At 55.1% G+C, this 17,560-nt stretch overlaps 8 protein-coding genes across 8 annotated transcripts; 4 read left to right on the top strand and 4 right to left on the bottom strand.

Annotated features, from left to right (window-relative positions):
* Window positions 1–1,167: 1,167 nt before the first annotated feature.
* Window positions 1,168–1,869, top strand: PG994_012525 (uncharacterized protein; the record flags this gene model as incomplete). The annotated part of the gene is made up of 1 exon (XM_066863934.1): window positions 1,168–1,869. The coding sequence occupies one exon, from the start codon at window positions 1,168–1,170 to the stop codon at window positions 1,867–1,869; it is 702 nt and encodes a 233-aa protein (XP_066713044.1).
* Window positions 1,870–3,224: 1,355 nt separating this feature from the next.
* On the top strand, window positions 3,225–3,683 carry PG994_012524 (uncharacterized protein; the record flags this gene model as incomplete). Its single annotated transcript, XM_066863933.1, has 1 exon — window positions 3,225–3,683. One exon carries the CDS (start codon window positions 3,225–3,227, stop codon window positions 3,681–3,683), a length of 459 nt encoding a protein of 152 aa, XP_066713043.1.
* A 1,351-nt stretch (window positions 3,684–5,034) lies between these two features.
* On the bottom strand, window positions 5,035–6,300 carry PG994_012523 (uncharacterized protein; the record flags this gene model as incomplete). Its single annotated transcript, XM_066863932.1, has 3 exons — window positions 5,035–5,501; window positions 5,623–5,845; window positions 6,286–6,300. The coding sequence occupies 3 exons, from the start codon at window positions 6,298–6,300 to the stop codon at window positions 5,035–5,037; spliced, it is 705 nt and encodes a 234-aa protein (XP_066713042.1).
* Window positions 6,301–7,036: 736 nt separating this feature from the next.
* Window positions 7,037–9,292, top strand: PG994_012522 (uncharacterized protein; the record flags this gene model as incomplete). The annotated part of the gene is made up of 1 exon (XM_066863931.1): window positions 7,037–9,292. One exon carries the CDS (start codon window positions 7,037–7,039, stop codon window positions 9,290–9,292), a length of 2,256 nt encoding a protein of 751 aa, XP_066713041.1.
* Window positions 9,293–10,109: 817 nt separating this feature from the next.
* PG994_012521 (Pantothenate transporter liz1) lies at window positions 10,110–11,394 on the bottom strand (the record flags this gene model as incomplete). Its single annotated transcript, XM_066863930.1, has 2 exons — window positions 10,110–10,391; window positions 10,531–11,394. The coding sequence occupies 2 exons, from the start codon at window positions 11,392–11,394 to the stop codon at window positions 10,110–10,112; spliced, it is 1,146 nt and encodes a 381-aa protein (XP_066713040.1).
* Window positions 11,395–11,757: 363 nt separating this feature from the next.
* Window positions 11,758–13,510, bottom strand: PG994_012520 (Allantoate permease; the record flags this gene model as incomplete). The annotated part of the gene is made up of 4 exons (XM_066863929.1): window positions 11,758–12,418; window positions 12,493–12,723; window positions 12,805–13,019; window positions 13,100–13,510. The coding sequence occupies 4 exons, from the start codon at window positions 13,508–13,510 to the stop codon at window positions 11,758–11,760; spliced, it is 1,518 nt and encodes a 505-aa protein (XP_066713039.1).
* A 667-nt stretch (window positions 13,511–14,177) lies between these two features.
* On the top strand, window positions 14,178–15,647 carry PG994_012519 (uncharacterized protein; the record flags this gene model as incomplete). Its single annotated transcript, XM_066863928.1, has 5 exons — window positions 14,178–14,237; window positions 14,306–14,666; window positions 14,780–15,142; window positions 15,246–15,489; window positions 15,518–15,647. 5 exons carry the CDS (start codon window positions 14,178–14,180, stop codon window positions 15,645–15,647), a joined length of 1,158 nt encoding a protein of 385 aa, XP_066713038.1.
* A 729-nt stretch (window positions 15,648–16,376) lies between these two features.
* Window positions 16,377–16,859, bottom strand: PG994_012518 (uncharacterized protein; the record flags this gene model as incomplete). The annotated part of the gene is made up of 1 exon (XM_066863927.1): window positions 16,377–16,859. One exon carries the CDS (start codon window positions 16,857–16,859, stop codon window positions 16,377–16,379), a length of 483 nt encoding a protein of 160 aa, XP_066713037.1.
* Between the last annotated feature and the right edge of the window lie 701 nt (window positions 16,860–17,560).

Here is a 17,560-nt window from a genome sequence, read left to right as displayed (position 1 = left end):
GATGGAGTTCAACGAATGAAGCAGTCGTGCAGCCTGTGCTTCTCCTTTTGGGGCCACTACGTCATGCCATCCCGAGAGACCCGGGTAAATGGTGAATGGGTGTTGGAGTTTGGGCCGGCAAGCGGTCTGATATTCTTCAGATGAGTTTCCCACCAACCCACGAACCCAATCCAATCCAGTCCAATCCCATGTCTGGCAGACAGCCCAGCAGTTCGGAACCTCTGGAAATCATGACGTTGAATGGTGGAGTTTGTTTGGCGGCGTTTTGGTATCTGAAAGTGAAAGACGTTTGTTCCTGCCACTATCCGACTTCAACCTCAAAAAAAGCCTAACAACTACAATACTAAGCACAAATAGACACCAATAGACGCATCGCTCTTTTTATCTGTACATACCCGCGCATGTATTTTCGGACCTCAAGAGGGTGCGTGACAGTATCAAGAGAGCGAAAATCCAAAGCGGCTCTAGATGCCGGACTGCTCCCTCGCACCGGCAGATGAGGTGCCGGCTAAAGCACATTTCGATGGGTTGATCTCGACGATCCTGATTTGGAACTGTCTGCTCCAAAGGACGCCGTCTCGAGGGATTAAAGCTTCCTGCCCCCCCCCCCCTATCTTGCTCTTGCAGCGTGGCTGAGCAACCGAAACCGCAGGTCGGGCGCGAGGTAGCGCGCGTTTTAGAGTTGATCTCCCGTGCCGGCGGTTTTGCTAGGCCCGGAACCGACAATGATCACCGCGAAAAACGAGATGCGACTAGAAAACCAAATCTTAACACTACTTCTAGTTTTGGAGATCGACCACACACAATCAACCGGGCGGCGGCCTCATCGAGCAAGATAAGTAGAAATAGAAATAAGAGCCACTTGTATGCTGCCATGCGAACCTTGTTTGTCCGAACTGGTTTAGTCTTTCCTCATTTGCTTGTGATTGCATGTCCGGTTTAACAGTAGGCGACCGACTATTCACCAACTACTGAGACAGCCCCAGTGAGATCGAAATATGTACATTATCCGGCGAGACATCCACGACCCCATCGTTCGACACTGTCAGTACCAGTCCACCTTTCCGCGCTCTCATCCTCCACTTTATACTAACACTCGCATACGCTCCAGATATAAGAACCGGACGCATCGTCGGCAGCGTCGTCGGCTCCGTCGCCTTCGTCGCCATGATCTGCACAGGCATCTTCTTCATCCGCCGGCACATCCAGCGCAAGAAGAAGCGGGCGGCCCTGAACGAAGAAGCCATGCACAGCGACTCCTCGTGCGAGATGCCGGGAGCCAAGGACAACGACCCCAGCCCCATGCGATCGATCGAGCCCCGACCGGTCGGGTGGGGAGACGAAAACGACGAGACTTCGAGGAGGATGGACCCAAGCGAGAAGCAACTGGAGACTCTTCAGCAGGCAGCCGACACCATAGTCAACGTGAAAGCCGCCGATCTGCCTAGTTCGTCACTGGGGCACGCACGGGAGCTCGAGGCAACCTCTGGCTCCGCCGCCGACGGAGCTACTGAGCTGCCCGAGAAGCCGAAGCCCAGCTATTATGCATCTTCCGCTCGCGAGCTCGATAGTAGTAGCAAGTCAGGAGGACTGCCCGGAACAGCGACCCGCGACCCCCGACAGCAGCGTGCCGAGCTTGATGCTACTACTCCTGCTGCCGTTGCCAACCATAGGGCCGAGCTGCGTGGCAGCAGGACGCCGGACCGTGGCGCCCGGAGCGAACTCGAAAGCTTCGCGGTGCGATATGACCAGAGGCCTCCGCAAAGCTCGCACAGCAATTACAGAGATGTGTTCGTCGACGCCCCCGAGAGGTTGACTCCGCGCAACAGCACGGATGGTGGACGACGACTGACTGAGCTGGCGACGTGAGATGTTTCCGACACGCATGACACCGGTGTTGGTGCCACGGCTATCTCTCTGCCTCTCTTCAGAGAACCTATGGCCTTGATCTCGGAAACCCCAATTATATACGAGCGAGCGAGCAGAGAAAACGAGCCTTGGCTTGCGCCCATCCCCCCTCTTGCCTATTGCAAGTCAAATTTGGTCTGGGAACTGCTGCAAGATCCACGGCTAGCTTGAAGACTCCATGACCAAGGTCTGGCGGAACTGCATTGGCGTCTCGCACGTTAAGAAACGGGGTTGGACGAGAATGCGGCTGAATACTACCTCGTTAAGGACCCTGGGTAGCTCCAAATCATATTTGAGAGGGAAACAGTTCAGCGTACTTGGTTTCCTGGGCGATAACACTTGAGCCCAGTCCCAGGGGAAGCCACCAAACAAGAGCAACCGATAGCTTTGGGCAATACGTACGATGAGCTGTTGCGGATGCGGGTTAGCACAGTGCACCAATCCATCTCTCAAGTACGAGGTTGATGATTGGGAAGTGTGTACAGCAGGAAGGAATATGCCGAGAAGAGGTTGAACTGGTGGTCTGAGACGCAGTGATCGCAGCAGTGGGCGGCTCGAGCAAGCGAGCTTTGATTGTCCCATCTCACATAGATCCTGCCAACGAAGTCTTGAGGTGGCGGCCTTTTAGGCCAAGTAGGATGATTCAAGATACGTCGTCCTTTTGTCCTTTTGGGGGCGGCTCAGCCCAAGCTGGTAAGAGGGCGGCCGTGTTCGGCGTGTGCATCATCCCGATTTACCGAGCTCCCAGTGGGATTCTATGTGTAGGCTTAAGTCAGTCCCGAAGCTTAGGGCAACGTTTGATAATGTCATATTAAATAACAAGCTCTGTAATCAAGAAGACCCTGAGCCCTTGCCTCCATGATTCTGACAGCGAATACTAGTGATATAAGGCAGATTATTCCTCAAACGTTACGCCCGAGATAGCCCGATATCGCCCGAGATGACACCAGCTATACACTCCTTCAGTGTAGCCTAGAAGTTTTCACGAAACTCGACAGTATGGGGCTTTTGCAGGGCATCTATAGCGCCCGGCGGCATACTCTGTACCACCCGACTTGTGAGCATACCAATATTCTGCTCCGACTCATCTCGCCTATCGTTTTGATATACTCCAGCATGATCTCGCGCACAAGGGCCTCGGTGGGAAATGAGAGCCCACGCTCAAGGCCCTCAGCAAATGAGTCGGGCCCGTGGAGGTCACCACGACCCTCTTCCTCTTCTTTTTCTTCTTCTTCTTCCTCTTCTTGCTTTTCTTCTTCTGTTTCTTCTTCTGCTTCTTCTACTTCTTCTTCTTCGTCGTCGTCGTCGTCGTACTCATGATCCAGATCGATCCCCTCGTGTGCCTCTACATCACACTCATCCCATTCCTGGTCCAGTTCAACCTGGCTGATCCCTTCGTGAGTGGCACGGGCTCTCTGTATGGTATAGCTGCGCTCAAGATCTTTGGCCGGCCAGTTCTGATACAGGTGGTCTCTCAGATACTGCTCCGAAGTGGAGATGAAAGACATAGGGGAGAAACCATATCGGCGGATAACGGAGGTGATGCCGCGGTCCATGGTCCACCAGACAGCATCCTGCTTCCCGTCTTTGGTGTCGACTTCTCTTTTATCATGAGAAGCGCTAGTCAAGCCCTTGGCTTGCATTGCATCGCAGATCTCTTTCAGTGCAGGCGGGGCAAGCTCGGCGAGGCTGGCAGAGTTCCGACCTTTGGTATTGGCCCGTCTCTCTGCGTCCTCGGCCTCACTCATGAGCTCCATCAACATGCCGCAGAATAGCCTATTGGTTTCCTTATACCGGTCAGGATAGTGACGGCCCAGAATGGATGATACATGCGTGGCCATCTCATTGGCAGTGTGCATGGATTCGACCCAGTCAAAGTTGAGAACATCACGCTCGCTATGTACGAAGACCTCAGAGAAGTTGAGTGTGTCAAAGATGCTAGCATGAGGGAAGCGGAACTTCGCATGTATGTGCTGCTTCTCTTCTTCCGCTGTCTTGAATATAGTCTCGTCTGTCTCCAAGGCTTCTGTGGAGGGACGCGGCTGTCGACCAAAAAGAGAGTCGGCAAGGACCATCTTCTTGGGGTCATTTAGCCATCACAGAAGTTCTAAAAGTACCATGTCGTCGTCCTTAGCATACCCGCCGAGTGAGCTGACAAAAATGCTGCCAATGGGGCAGGTATTCTGGGCGAAACGTATCCTGTCGAAATTTGGGGGTTTCATTTTCCCCGTGCGCTTCCTTTGGGAGAGCCCCTGCGCCGACATGCCCATTGTTAGGGCGTGTTTCGATCTCGTCTCAGAGAGTGAGACTGGCAAGCCACCTAAGAAAAGACGCTCCACATCTTGGTTCAGCAGTAGGAACTCCAAGTCAGGCCAAGCCAGCATCTTAGGGTACACAAGCTGGCACATCTTGTAGAGATGGATCATGGGTATCAACATAAGGAGTCCCGTATCGAAGGTTAATGCTTAGTCGTAAAGCTGGAGGCAGAGACTGTAATTCATGAGCCTACACCGGATAGGATTGTAGTTTAGGTAAAAGTCGGGATCTAAGAAGTAGGACGGTAATAAGCCTGAAAGATTTCTGGCTACCTGTTCGGTCAAAGACCCGTTTAGTACCTCGTCCTCAATGCTGTGAACCAATCGAGTCAAATCATGAACGTGAGGAGGAGTTGATCCAATCGGTGGTTTGAGGCGCTCAATGTCGATGTCGTTCAGATTCTTTACTGCCATTGAAACATGTCTCTGGAGGTCGAGAAGTGGGCCACCGAACATGGTAGACACATGGGTTTTCAAGAGATCGTTGATATCAAGGAGACATTGAAACCCGAAGACAGCCCATATTGGTACCGCCTTTGTCTGTGTGGCCACACGGATGCCTCTTGTAACTTCGTCCTCTGCCATGTTGTGATCGGTTGTGAGGGTGACGGCTTGAATACGATTGAAAGTTTTGAATATTTCAAGCTCCACCTCGTCGTCACACCACAAGTTCACGTCCAGCGCCCCAAGTCATGTGCCTTCGTTGGAGGTGGGCTTGGAACTGTGGATAGCATAGTGGAAGACCATGAATGGCTTGGCAAAGCAGATATCGGCCCAGTATCCAGCACAATCAAAAAAACTAATGTTCGTTTTAGTTGCGAAGTCCGGGCTTGTAGTGTTGCCCTAGCCGGCCCCTTGCAGGGAGTTTTGCGACTGCCGCCGGCTCGAGAAATCCCACTATTTTAAACAAGAAGATAAAAGGGAAGGTCCATGTCGGAAAGGTGGAAGCAGGAAACCTCTCTGGGCGCTCGAGAAAGTTCTCAGGGCTCATTTCCGCTCGGCGCACCATTTGGATGCCAAGGTTGCTCTGCAATGCTGCGTGAGGAATTCTGAACGGGTCTGTTGCCACGTCTTTCCAAGTAGATTTGATGAATGCCCGAGCCTCATTAAGCTCCTTCAAGAATATGTATATGGCGAGGAAGAAGTCCCTCTCGATATCATCCTCATCTCTCTGGACCTGGACGTTGATCTTGGTGGGCAGTTTTTCATCCACGGTCTTGGGCGACAACTTAGACGTTTTCCGGGCCTCCTCGAGGGGACGAGGACCTTCCAAGTAGCCTGTAGTACGTCGGTGAAATGGGTGTGTCGCTCATCTCTAGCCATATGTGCGGGTGCCTTCATCCAGCATACCAGCAGTCAAACTGGCGCCGGGCCCCGACCACGCGATCGAAAAGGCGACTGAGTGCCGGGGGCACATTGAGCTTGGGCTTGTATGAGGCAATAGCTTTTGCCATGGGCACGAATTGGGAGACCTGGATGATGTATTGAGGCCCTGAGGGAGCCGCGGCCGACGAGGACTTCGCGGCAGCCTCCTTAGCCTTCTTACGTTCCTTGCCCTTCAATCGACCACCGCCGACTTTAGCTGCAGCGGCAGCGGCAGCGGCAGCCGCGGGCGTTCCCAGCTAGCCATGACGACAAAATGAGTGTGTCGTCCTTGTACTGGCGGTACTTTGCCAAGAAGTCACCCAACGGCGGTCTATCTGCTTGATTTTCTTCCATGTGTGAATGAAGGCACTTGGACAGATGAACCAAGTCTAGAGAGAGAAAGTAGAAATTCGAGGCCAGATGAGCCAGGGGCTTATCGATACCTAACCGTGCCTGGAGCATCCACGCCCCATCCCTTCACCGCATCCCATCCCTGAGCCAGCCATGTCTATTTTCGTGGAAGAGGGTGTAGGTCCAAGTGTTGAGAAGACAGATTCCTGGCATAAGTCTTCATACGCGTAGGTGTTTGCTAGTAGTACGAGTTCCCCGATACTCGTACAATGGCAAAGAAGGTGTGGGCTGCAGGGTGTTCACTTCTGGAGGTATTAGGTTAGCGCGGGGAGCCCCATCTGCCTACCTCAAGATCTAACATCGAAAGCAGCGACTGCCGAACTGGGCTGGCCTGGATCACGAAAGCTCACTTTCACTTTCACAGGAAACATCAATCCAGCTGTATCGGAAGCGAAGCTACATACTTCAAGATCCAGATTCTTGTGCTTCCCCACTTGAGCAAAACCATTAACCTAGCCAATATACCGTTGCATTCATCGTTCAAGCAGCCTCCGCCCAGGATCTCTCCCACCATATTACCCGCATGCTAGCGGGGTTGGTTCCGCTCGAATCATCACCCGCATCCAAGACGCGTGATCTGCAGCTCGTCTCCTGATTAAGCACTATAACCTGCCGCGTATGGGTTGTCGTCCTTGCAGCTCACCCGTTCCCCTCATGTCTGCAGGTTACATCGATGCAACGGGGCCTTTACGGAGAATTCTCCGGATTGGTGGCTTCTTATTGGGCCGATAACCTTATAGCCTTATTGTGATCTCGTTCCGTACGGAGATTTCTCGCCGATCCCGGGTAGGCAGAGGCACACGGGATCGTCATAGCCATGATGCATTCTTTGCAGCGGGAAAGGACACTGGAAGCTGCAATATGACCCCGCTGCGTCACTCAGGAAGCAATGATGCGCACCGGCGGCCAGACCTCCTCACATGCCACGCGGGTGATCATCTATAAATCCAAAGAGAGCCGCAGAGTATGGGTCTACAGTCCGCTCATATTTTTGTCAACCGCAAGTTCGAGTCTGACTCGTGCCTGGACAATTCGAGATGAAGTTCAGTATTCTTGCAGGGTCTCTCTTGGCCAGCGTCGTACTTGCCACAGACTTCTATCTATCTCCGGACGGCTCAGACAGCAATGGCGGAACCTCGGCTGACCAGGCTTTCAAGACCGTGACTAAGGCTAAAGATGCCGTTCGTGCCCAACTCGGCAAGTCCCCAGCTGAGGACATCAATGTCCACATCGCAGTCGGGACCTACACTCTCACTGGCCCACTTAATTTCAGCAGTGCCGACTCGGGCAAAGATGGACATAAGGTCAACTGGCTCGGAGAGAAGGGTTCTATCATCTCTGGTGGTCTGGAGGTCACGGGGTGGACGGCTGGAAGCAATGGTATCTACTCGGCAACGGTCCCGGTGGGAACGCAGTCCCGCAATCTGTTCGTCGGCGGCAAAGCAGCCAACTACGCGCGGAAGAAGATTGCCAACCGGAAGGACTTCAGCTATACCAGCACGTCGATGAAATGGAACTCGGGTAACTACGACTGGCTCATGAACACCAAAGGTATCGCAGGTGCCGAAGTCCGCTTCATTTCGTCCTTCACCGACCGCTATGCCCCGATCGTATCGGTCGGAAACCGAGAGCTCGTGATGAAGCAGAACAGCTGGTCCAACCAGATTATTGGCTGGGATACCGTGTCCAGCCCCTTTGCTGACTTCGGAGTCTGGGTGCAGAACTCGCTAGCGCTCTTAGTCGAGGGTGGTCAATTCTTCTTGGATTCACAAGCCGGGAAGGTCTACTACAAGCCCCTCAGCGGGGAGGACCTGAGCAAATTAGACACTTACCTTGGGGTGCAGGAAGTATTGATCTCTATCAGCGGCTCTTACGACGACCCTGCCCACGACATCAACTTTGAGGGGCTTACCTTCTCCCATTCAACCTGGCTTCGGCCGGGCAAGCTTGGTTTCGCCGATCAGCAGACGGGTGGCTACATTGGCGAAGACAAGACCTATCCGGAACACGAGGCGACTCGTCCTTTCTGGTGGCAGATGCCCAGCGCCTTCCAGATCAGCGCGGCGACCAAGGTGAACTTGACAGGGTGCACCTTCACGGAGATTGGCAATGGAGGTATTGGAGTCGGTAATGACCCCAATGCCCACTTGTCCAAGGTCGGCCTCAGCGCCAGCGATATCTCCATCACCGATGGGTACTTCACCCAAGTAATGGGCAACAGCATCAGCGTGGGCGGCATTCAGGCCGAGGCTCACCACCCGTCCAATGAGCGTCAGACTCTTACGCGCATCAACATCTCCGGCAACATATTCACGAACAACTCCGCGCTCTTCAGCTCCACGGTGCCCATTTTCCTGTCGTACCTCCAGTACTCGACGATTTCACACAACGACATATACACCGTTCCCTACTCTGGTATCTGTCACGGCTATGGGTGGGGTTCCAACGACGCCGGCGGCAGCCAAGAGTACGTGAACCGGGGCCTGTACAAGTACCAGCCCAAGTACAGCACGCCGACGACGCTCAAAAAAAACGTCATCGATGGCAACCTCGTGCACGGCTACGGCCAGAGCCACACGGACCTGGGCGGCGTGTACACGCTCTCGACCAGTCCGTCGACGTACGTCACCAACAACTACGTCTACGACTCCGGGTATTGGGGCCTGTACAACGACGAAGGGTCCAACAGCTACGTGCAGCTCAACAACATCTTCTTCGGCAACCAAGGCTGGTACGTCGCGAACCGCAACGGGCCCATGCACACGGGCAACAACACCCTCGTCGACAACTACGGCAAGGCCGGCCAGGGCCTCGACGGCAAGCCCAACGGCTCGGGCACGCAGGGTGACACCTACCTGCGCAACTACATCGTCTCCGACATCTCCAAGACCTCGGCCGAGGCGCAGAAGAACGCGTACCGCTCGGGCGTGCTGCCGGGCCGTCGCGCGGGCCGTCCCGTGACCAACGATGCCCGCCTGGCCGACGGGTGGGTGTCGCTGACCTCTACTACCGACTCCGGTAATGGTGGGGGCGGTCGGCTGCTCGCCGTCAACGTCAGCAACTTTGACGACGTCGAGTACGCGGGCGCCTCGTTCCAGGTCACCGCGGATAACGGCGGCGGGACCCTCAAGCCTGTCGACGTGCCGACGGCGATCCCGGCGAACTCGTTCGTGCTCGCTACGTACAGCGTCTCCGGCAGTTCGAATCCCAGTGTCTCGGCTACCGTTAAGTACACGAACCCGCGTCTCGGCGCGGCTAGGACGCTGATGGGGAGCGGGCAAGTGAGGCTGTGATGAAACGGGGTGGTGGGGGATGGTGTGGCTTGGTTGAGACTCAAGGGAATGGATGACTACTGCAATTTGTTGGGCTACAAATACTATATGGCTTTATTCAGTCCGGTCCGCGCTGTAGTTGAAGGCTGTGAGCCGGTGACATTCGGTTGGAACTCACATATTTTGACTCATGCCCGAGCCAACTCTGTCTCCTTTTACGATTTCCCTTGGGAGCGGCTCTCAAGTGAGTAGATAGTCGTAGCCCCTGTATTGCACTGGACTTTACACACCTGATGTACTCAAGCGGTAGCATCCCTGTAGAGGACAAGCTCGAAATCCCAATTTGCTCTATCTCCAATTCCTGTCGCATCCTAATCGTGTCTGATACTTTCAGTTCCGTTTGAAGCCCGGTGGGGACGGTCCACCTCGTCAGTCGTGGTTTGAGTTTACCCCTATCCAGGGCTTCCAGAAGATCAACACCACAGCACATGCTCCTCTCGATCCCTTTATATTATATACCTAAATTGCCTATCCCCCCCTTGATCGGGCCGGTGTAGCCTAGCGGTAGTATCATTAGTTATATACTTAAAGGCAAGAGGGTTCAACTCCTTCTGCGGTTACTTTTCGACCCCCTCTCGGGTCATACTTTTGGTTCCTCGTCATTTTTATTCTCCTACATTTTCTGCACCCCCAACCTCAAGTAGTCATTTATTATCCTATGACAACCAGGCCCCTTTTCGTTGCTAATCGTACTTTTCTGTGTAAAACACATGAGTACCTTTGTTCTCTAGAATCTTCCTACTACAAAGAGGAAAACCTAAATACATCATCAGTTTAATCACGAAGAAGGCACCGCCGTCTTTCCCTCCGCGAAGCCATCCGCCTTATACATGGCCTTGGCCCGCCGCGTGACCCACTCGGCGCAGCTGATCTCCTCGTAGCGCTTCTCCTCGCCCTCGGCGACGCAGTTGTCCAGGACGCCGCAGCTCTCGTCCCAGTTGAAGCCGACGAAGAAGGGCATGCTGACGCGCTCGCGGCCGCTCCAGTTCTGGGCCCGGTGCACCGTGCTAATGTATCGGTCGTTTGTGATGCGCTGGAGATAGTCCGCGATGTTGACGACCTTTGCGAGAGGGGGGGTTAGTTAGCACTTGGCTGGACAGATAGAAGTAATCACTCCTCCTGAGCCAGGCTCGTTTTGGGAAGGAAGGAAGCAAGGAAAGAAGGAAAGAAGGACAAACTACGGAAACCACAAGACTTACGAGCGTGCCCTCGATTGGCTTCGCATTGATCCACTGCCCCTGTCGGGTCAGGACTTGCAGACCCCCATTGTCGTCTTGCCAAAGGATGGTGAAGAGCTGGAAGTCCGTATGCGACCCGATGGAGACCTCCTGCTCCGACTGGGCCCGCCCCACCGCGTCGTCGCCCGCGGGCTTGGGGAGGGGCGGGTAGTAGTTCATGGCCAGGACGGCGTCGGGGTAGGTCACCTTGGAATCGAAGAAGTGCTCATCCAGGTCGAGGGCCAGGGCGAATGCCCGGACCAGAGCGCGGGCCAACTCCAGACAGGCCCGCCAGTAGTCCACGATGGCGGCCTTGAACTGCGGCAGGTTCGCCGTCGCCTCCCAGGGGAAGTCCTCCTGGCACAGGTGCGCCGCAGCCTCGGGCGGGATCTGCGCGACGTCGGCCACGGCCGGGTCGTAGCGCGGGTCGTAGACCCACGAGAAGCTCTCGCGCACGTCGACCGACTCGAAGGGGTTGATGCGCAGCGTCGCGGGCGGCTTGTACCCGTTGAAGCGCTGCGACCGGTCGATGCTGGCCCTCTGCTTGACCTCGGCCGGCTGGCGGAAGAAGTCGAGGCAGGCCGCGTGCGCCGCCTCTGTGGTTGGGCGCGGGATCCCGTGCTGCGCGATGTAGAAGAAGCCCGTGTTGGTGGCCGCGTCCCGGATCTGGTGCGCGACGGCCTGGCGGTCGGCCAGCGAGGGGCGGAAGAGGCCGGACACGTCGATGACGGGGATCTCGGACGGCTCGGCGTCGCGGAGCGGGGTTTGCAGCACGTTGCGGGCTACGGGCCCGTTCCCGGAGGAGATTAGGAGCTGGGTGGTGGGGATATCATCGCTTGTGGCCATGGTCGATGGTTTTGATCAGGTAGGTACTATGTATGTGGGAAGTTGTATGCTACGCTACTGCTTTGCTCTCATGCTTCCCAATGGAAAGATCTCAGCAGTACTGGAAATATTCAAAGCACGTTTCATCTGTCCTCTGCAAGTGAGTGAATGCAGCGCATTGATTCATTGGCTTCATAGTTTCTCAATGCGCCATAGCTAAAGGCAGATGCAACGGTGTTACTTCCCGACTCAATCGAGTCAGTCAGTTGTCGGACCAAGCCGACGGTTTGTCTTTCCCTTCTTTATCAGCGCCATGGACCCCGCCGCCCCCGCCTGTCACCCCCAGATTACACTAACGTCCACTAATGCCCGCCAAGTCTCTACCTAGCGAAGAACCCCCTTCTGTTCTGGCACCACCACCACCGCCTCTTCTTCTGTAGCAGTCGACGACTGGGATTCCTCCACCCCGTCCAGTCTCTGCACGTTGCTGCCACCCTTCTTGCCGTGCTCGGTCCGCAGCTCCAACATCCGCACCAGCACCACCCAGACGCACATCCCGCCGACGCACCCCAAGCTCGCCTTGAACCCCTTGCCGAACGCGGGCGCGTCCGTCACGGGGTACAGGAACTGCTGCATCACGGCCGCCATGGCGCCGCCCCACGAGTTCATGATGGCGAGCGTCAGGGCGCGCACCTGGCTGTCGCCGCCCGTCAGCAGGTTGGCCCAGCTGTAGTAGATGGGCGACAGCGGCCCGTCGAGGCCCGCGAACATGTACGCGACGACGCGCAGGCCCAGCGGGATCTGCCACACCACGAGGCAGATCGTGCCGAACAGCAGAATTGCGATGTTGAGCAGCACGGCGGCCATGCGGCGGCCTGTCGTGTCGACGTAGACGTTGAGCAGCAGGACCATGACGATGTTCCAGCCATTGATCGCCGTCGGGATGTTGTTCACTTGATATAGAGTCCAGCTGTGTTCCGGGTCGTTCTTCAGGTACAGCTGCATCACCGTGTTGGCGACCTTGCCCACCGTCGTGTTCCAGAACCTTTTTGGGAGGGAGTCCTCGTGATAAGTACTTATGCATGTGCCAGACAAGTCGGTGTGATTTGAGTTACTTACATCCACAAGACGGTCAGGAAGTAGAGCTGCCACGACTTCACACTTCTCAGAAATAGGTCCCAGGTGAAATTGGACGTCTCTTTTCGGCCGTCTTCGACTAGTCGCTCCACACAGCGAGCCTTGTCTTCGGCGCTCAGGTAGAAGGCCTTGGTGGTGTAGGGCGTGTCCGGGAAAAAGACGAAACCGTAAGCCGCGATTACGATCGTGATGATGCCATCAATGATGAAAACCCTGTTGAAGTGGGTCACTACTGTCTTCGATTTCATGCATTCCAATGCGATAGTATTAAGGGTCAAGCCCAGGCCAACTTACCATCTCCACGCCGATATTCCATTCTTGCCGTCCAGGCTGGCCAGGACTGCACTCTGGAGGTAACCCGATATCATAGTGCCAACGTACGCGGCACAGGCAAAGATGGCCGTGCGCTTCCCCAGCTCTGTTCTCTTGTACCAAGATCCAAGGACGTACTGGACCCCGACGAAACAGGAGCCCTCCAAGAAGCCGACAATGAACCTGATGGGGTATAACTAACAACACCCTCAGAATCAGTCTGTAAGTATCGGATCTCTACTGCTGTCTATCTGGCGGGACATTTCCGTTGACCTACCTGATTCACATTCGTGACCGCATACGTCCCAATGGTCAAGACCGCCCATATGAGCTCCAGCCCGGGGAGCAGGAAGCGCGGCGGGATCCAGGTCAGGAGCAGGTTCGCCGGGATGGGCCCCAGGATCTGCCCGACGGCGAAGCACGTCTGCGCGAGGTTGAACTCGGTGCCGAACATGGCCAGGTCCTCGCGCATGCCGCTGACGTAGGCATTGCTCAGGTTCGACTGGTCGAGCCATTTGGTGAAGTACGCCAGGCAGCCATAGGTCAGAATGAAGAAGTCGATCTTGAACAACAGCTTCTTCTCTGCGGCCGAGGTCCCTTTGGGGTGCCAGATGAAGAAGTCGGGCCGGTCTTTGCCGTAGGACGAGGCGAAGATGTTTTTCGCGTAGTAGGATAGTGAGAGAGCCATGACGCGATATTGGGTTCTGAGCGTAATTAGGCCTCTAGAGGCTTCTTTCGCAATACGCGAAGTTCTCCCAGTGGACCAACGGACATGGGCCGCAAGATGTGCTAGATGGACCTCTTGAGGTCAAAATAATGACGACTGTTTGGCTTACAGAGATGCGGAAGATTCGCGAAAAGCACCAAGATCATCGAACAACTATTTGATATCGAGTATGGGAAATGGGTATACTGTTAGTGACAGCATCCTACCAGTCTGAAGATCTACGAAGTATGTAGCATATCCCCTCCATGCAGTTGGCATTCGGGAAGTGCTTCCGATACGTTAATTCTTACGCTGGGCCTTATCACCATAGGTCAATCATTTGATACAGCACAGCTCGCGAGCCCCAGTCCCGAAGACATGGGCAACATGCCCCACTCGCGTGACTATCGGAGCCAAGGGTATCAATCAGATAGGGGGAACCCCGTCGGGCCAGTATGCGACGCTAACGGTACCCCGGCTACGACGCACAGCATCCAGCAAGGAGTGGGGACTGCGGGGAACACTCCGGCATTGGGGGGTTCTTCATCCAGGGCAAGGTCACATCTTGACATATGAGACGAGTGTCAAACCACGGTTAATGAAAGATCACTTGCAGTGAAAAGAAAGGTAAACAAGAATCGAAGTTGAAATGGCAGAGGTCCTCGCTCCAGTAACGTCAGTTACTCAACCTCCGGACGTGCCCGGTCAGGTAAGTGGACTCATTGATACACTTTAAGACCATGAAGAGATTTACTGTATGTACTAAAAACACGCTAGGACAAGAAGTATGTCTACTTCCACTCCGGGTCCGAAGCGACCTATCGCGAGGTCTCGGACAAGCCCTCGTCGTCCTTCACTGCCATTCCCACGGTCGACCTCGCGGGTCTGGACAGTGGCTCGCTCGAGGCGCGGCAAAGGATAGCCCGCGAGATCAGCGATGCGTGCCGCCGGTGCGGCTTCTTCTACATCAAGAATCACGGCGTCCCCGAGGACGTCATCCGGCAGACCTTTGCGCTGCTCCGGCGCTTCTTCGCCCTCGACCACGACGCCAAGATGGAGGCCCACGCGCAGAAGAACCCAGCCATCCGGGGATACGAGCCCATGCTGGAGACGAACTTGGATCCTCGGACAAAAGGAGGTCAGTCAGATCTCTTCGCACCCCCTTCTTCACTTGTTTTTGCCTCACCCCCCTGCCTGAGCCTATCCCGGAAGTGTCGTATCGGGTTGTCAAGCTTTCTGACCCTGTCGTAGACATCAAAGAAGCCTTCACCATGGGCGACTGCTACCTCGAGCCCGAGCAAGACTACACGGGCAAGACGGGCGAGCCGGGCCCGCCGCCGCACGTCACCCAGCCCCAGAACATCTGGCCCTCGGCCGCCCCCTGGTGGCGCGAGGGGCTGTACGCCTACTACGCGCACGTACTGCCCCTGGCTCTCAAGCTCGTGCGCGTCTTCGCCCTGGGTTTCGGGCTGGATGAGAACGCCCTCGACTCCATGTTTCGCTTCCCCATCACCGGCATGCGGCCCCTGCACTACCCGCCGACGCCGGGCGCGTCTGCTTCTACGGAAGAGGAGGAGGGGAATGTGGGACTAGGCGCACATTCGGACTTCTCCTGTAAGCATCATTTGCGCTGGGGCCCTCTTTTAAATTAGCAAAACAGTCATTAAGCATCATTTGCCAAACAAACAAAAACAAACTACTAATGAACACCACGCAGGGCTCACCCTGGTCCTCCAAGACGACGTCCCCGCCCTCGAGGTGCTGAACCAAGACGGCCACTGGGTCGACGCCCCGCCCGTGCCGGGCACGTTCGTCTGCAACGTGGGCCAGTACCTGGAGCGCCAGAGCAACGGGCGGTACCCCGCGACGGTACACCGGGTGCTGAACAAGACGGGGCGGGAGCGGTACTCGCTGCCGTTCTTCCTGACGCCCGGGCCCGAGGTCGACCTCGAGGTGCTCCCGTGCTGTTTTGATGAGAACCCGAAAAAGTATGATGCGATCAACGTGGGGGACTTGTATATCCGTCGCGTCCTCCCCGGCGCGCACGAAGCATCCTACGAGCATCAAGTACCGGGATGTGCCGCAGGAGCAGTGGAGCTACAGCATGCTTCTGTCATGAGGGCGGGGGGTCGAGGGCCTGGTCAGGTCTCCCGAACAGTGGAGGAAAGAAGTGTACATGAGGATTGTAGATATTACGTAGTTTAACCGCAAGTTCTTTCACATACGACCACAGCTCTCAGAGTATTCGGGATCCCGTCCGCTCTCCCATAGACAAGCTTAGAAGCGCCGGATTAGTACTAGAATCGGTGACGATCTGGGAATCCTCGGTGTTGTATGTTTTTGTTCTCATTTTTGACTCTCGTATCTCAACACCAATAATCTCTGGATTATTTCGGAGTGACAAGCATCTCAAATCGTAGGTTGAGTTTTGGATGAGTGCCCCTAGGTAGCTTTTTCTGGCTTCCAGTGTACTTCATGTGTGTTGAAAAAAAAAAAAAAAAAGCCCCACAATACTTGAGCATATTGGTCTAGAGACGGGACAGCTTTTAAAAAAGATACATAGTGTTATAAAGAATTGCAATATCAGGGACGTATGTGAAGAGGTTTTAATAACTTTTTAATAGATTTCGATATAAATTAAAACGTAGCCCTCCTCTTATTACCGAAGTAACACCCTCTCCGGCTGATTACTAGCCAGGCGTCCGTCTCCCTATCCCTCTCCGTAACAGCTCCCTCCCCCTTTCGAAAATTTCCACATGGCCTTCTCGATAAGCCCAGCCAGAAAACGTATAAGCCCCTTCCTCCTGCCACCACCAAAGCCGGAGGGCGATGATATCGAGAATATTCTTCAACAACCAGTGACCTTGATGGCATTGATAGCAAGAACGCCCTCATCCTTCCACGCGATACTCTCGCACATCACGGTGATCACGCGCACCTCGCGGCGAGCGCGGGGATGGACGGGCGCCACGGGGACCTCGACCTCCTCCCCCACGTGACAACGTGGACGTCCCTTCATGTCGATGGTATCCGCGTCCAGGGCGGCGCGTCTCTCCTTGTTGTTGTTCTGGTTGTTCCACTTGATGCGCGAAAAGTCCACATCGTACTCGACCGTGCAGGCCGGGTCGATCTTGCCCACCAGGAAGGAGTAGTAGGCGCTGTCGGCGGCGACGGTGGCATTGCCACTTTCGAAGAGGTTGACCTCGGCGCCGCGGCCCGCATCCGCGCAGCTTCCGGCTTCCCGGTAGAAGACGGCTGTGGCCTTGCGCGGGTCTGGGGCGGCTTGGGCTAGGGCGAAGAAGGTGGCGGCGAAGAGGGTGTAAGCACGCATGGTGGGTGGATTCTTGTGACGAATTAATAAGAGATGTTGATTAAGTTGGCTGGTTTTGCTTGTACAGAAGAGCAAGCGATATACCCAGAAAAGTAATGATTGACTTGGGTGAGTAGCAAGAGCTGGGATGTGTAAATGAGTGACTGAGGCAAAGCTGTGAAGAGACAGGTGAGAGCTGTCGAGGTTTCCTTGCTTCGAACACGCAGGTTCTTCTGTGTCTTTATGTGTCTGGTTCGGCCAAGGATAATGAGCCGCTTCATCAAATGTCCATGGGGGGGCCAACACCCAATTTGCCCCTGTAGATAGATTCATTACCGTGCGGCACCTTCATGAGGGTATTGCATGATATCGCGTTGACCCCCGAATACACACTCGCGCGACCTGGGCCCCATGATTCGATGTCCCGATCCTTCGGAACCCCTTGCCTACGCCAGAGATCCCCCAGGTGCGGCACAGCTGGTGCCCATGGGCTGATCAGATTTGCAGGCCGAGGCACTTCGCCTACGAACGAAAGCGAAGTGAGTGATTAATACAATTGCCTTCTAACTTGACCAACATGCATATACATTGCATGAGATAACTCCTGATCAATCCTAATTGATCTGCGGTCTCCAACTCGCTTGAGTAGCCATATCTAGTTACCTACCATCAGGGCGGGAGAGCACTGTGCCACTTCCCTCACTTGCGTTGGGATTCATTTC

Source organism: Apiospora phragmitis (assembly GCF_038363925.1).
Source record: "Apiospora phragmitis strain CBS 135458 chromosome Unknown utg000010l:1.0-9815664.0:1.0-9183399.0, whole genome shotgun sequence".
Lineage (NCBI taxonomy): Eukaryota > Fungi > Ascomycota > Sordariomycetes > Amphisphaeriales > Apiosporaceae > Apiospora > Apiospora phragmitis.
This window is presented reverse-complemented; position numbering and strand designations above follow the sequence as displayed.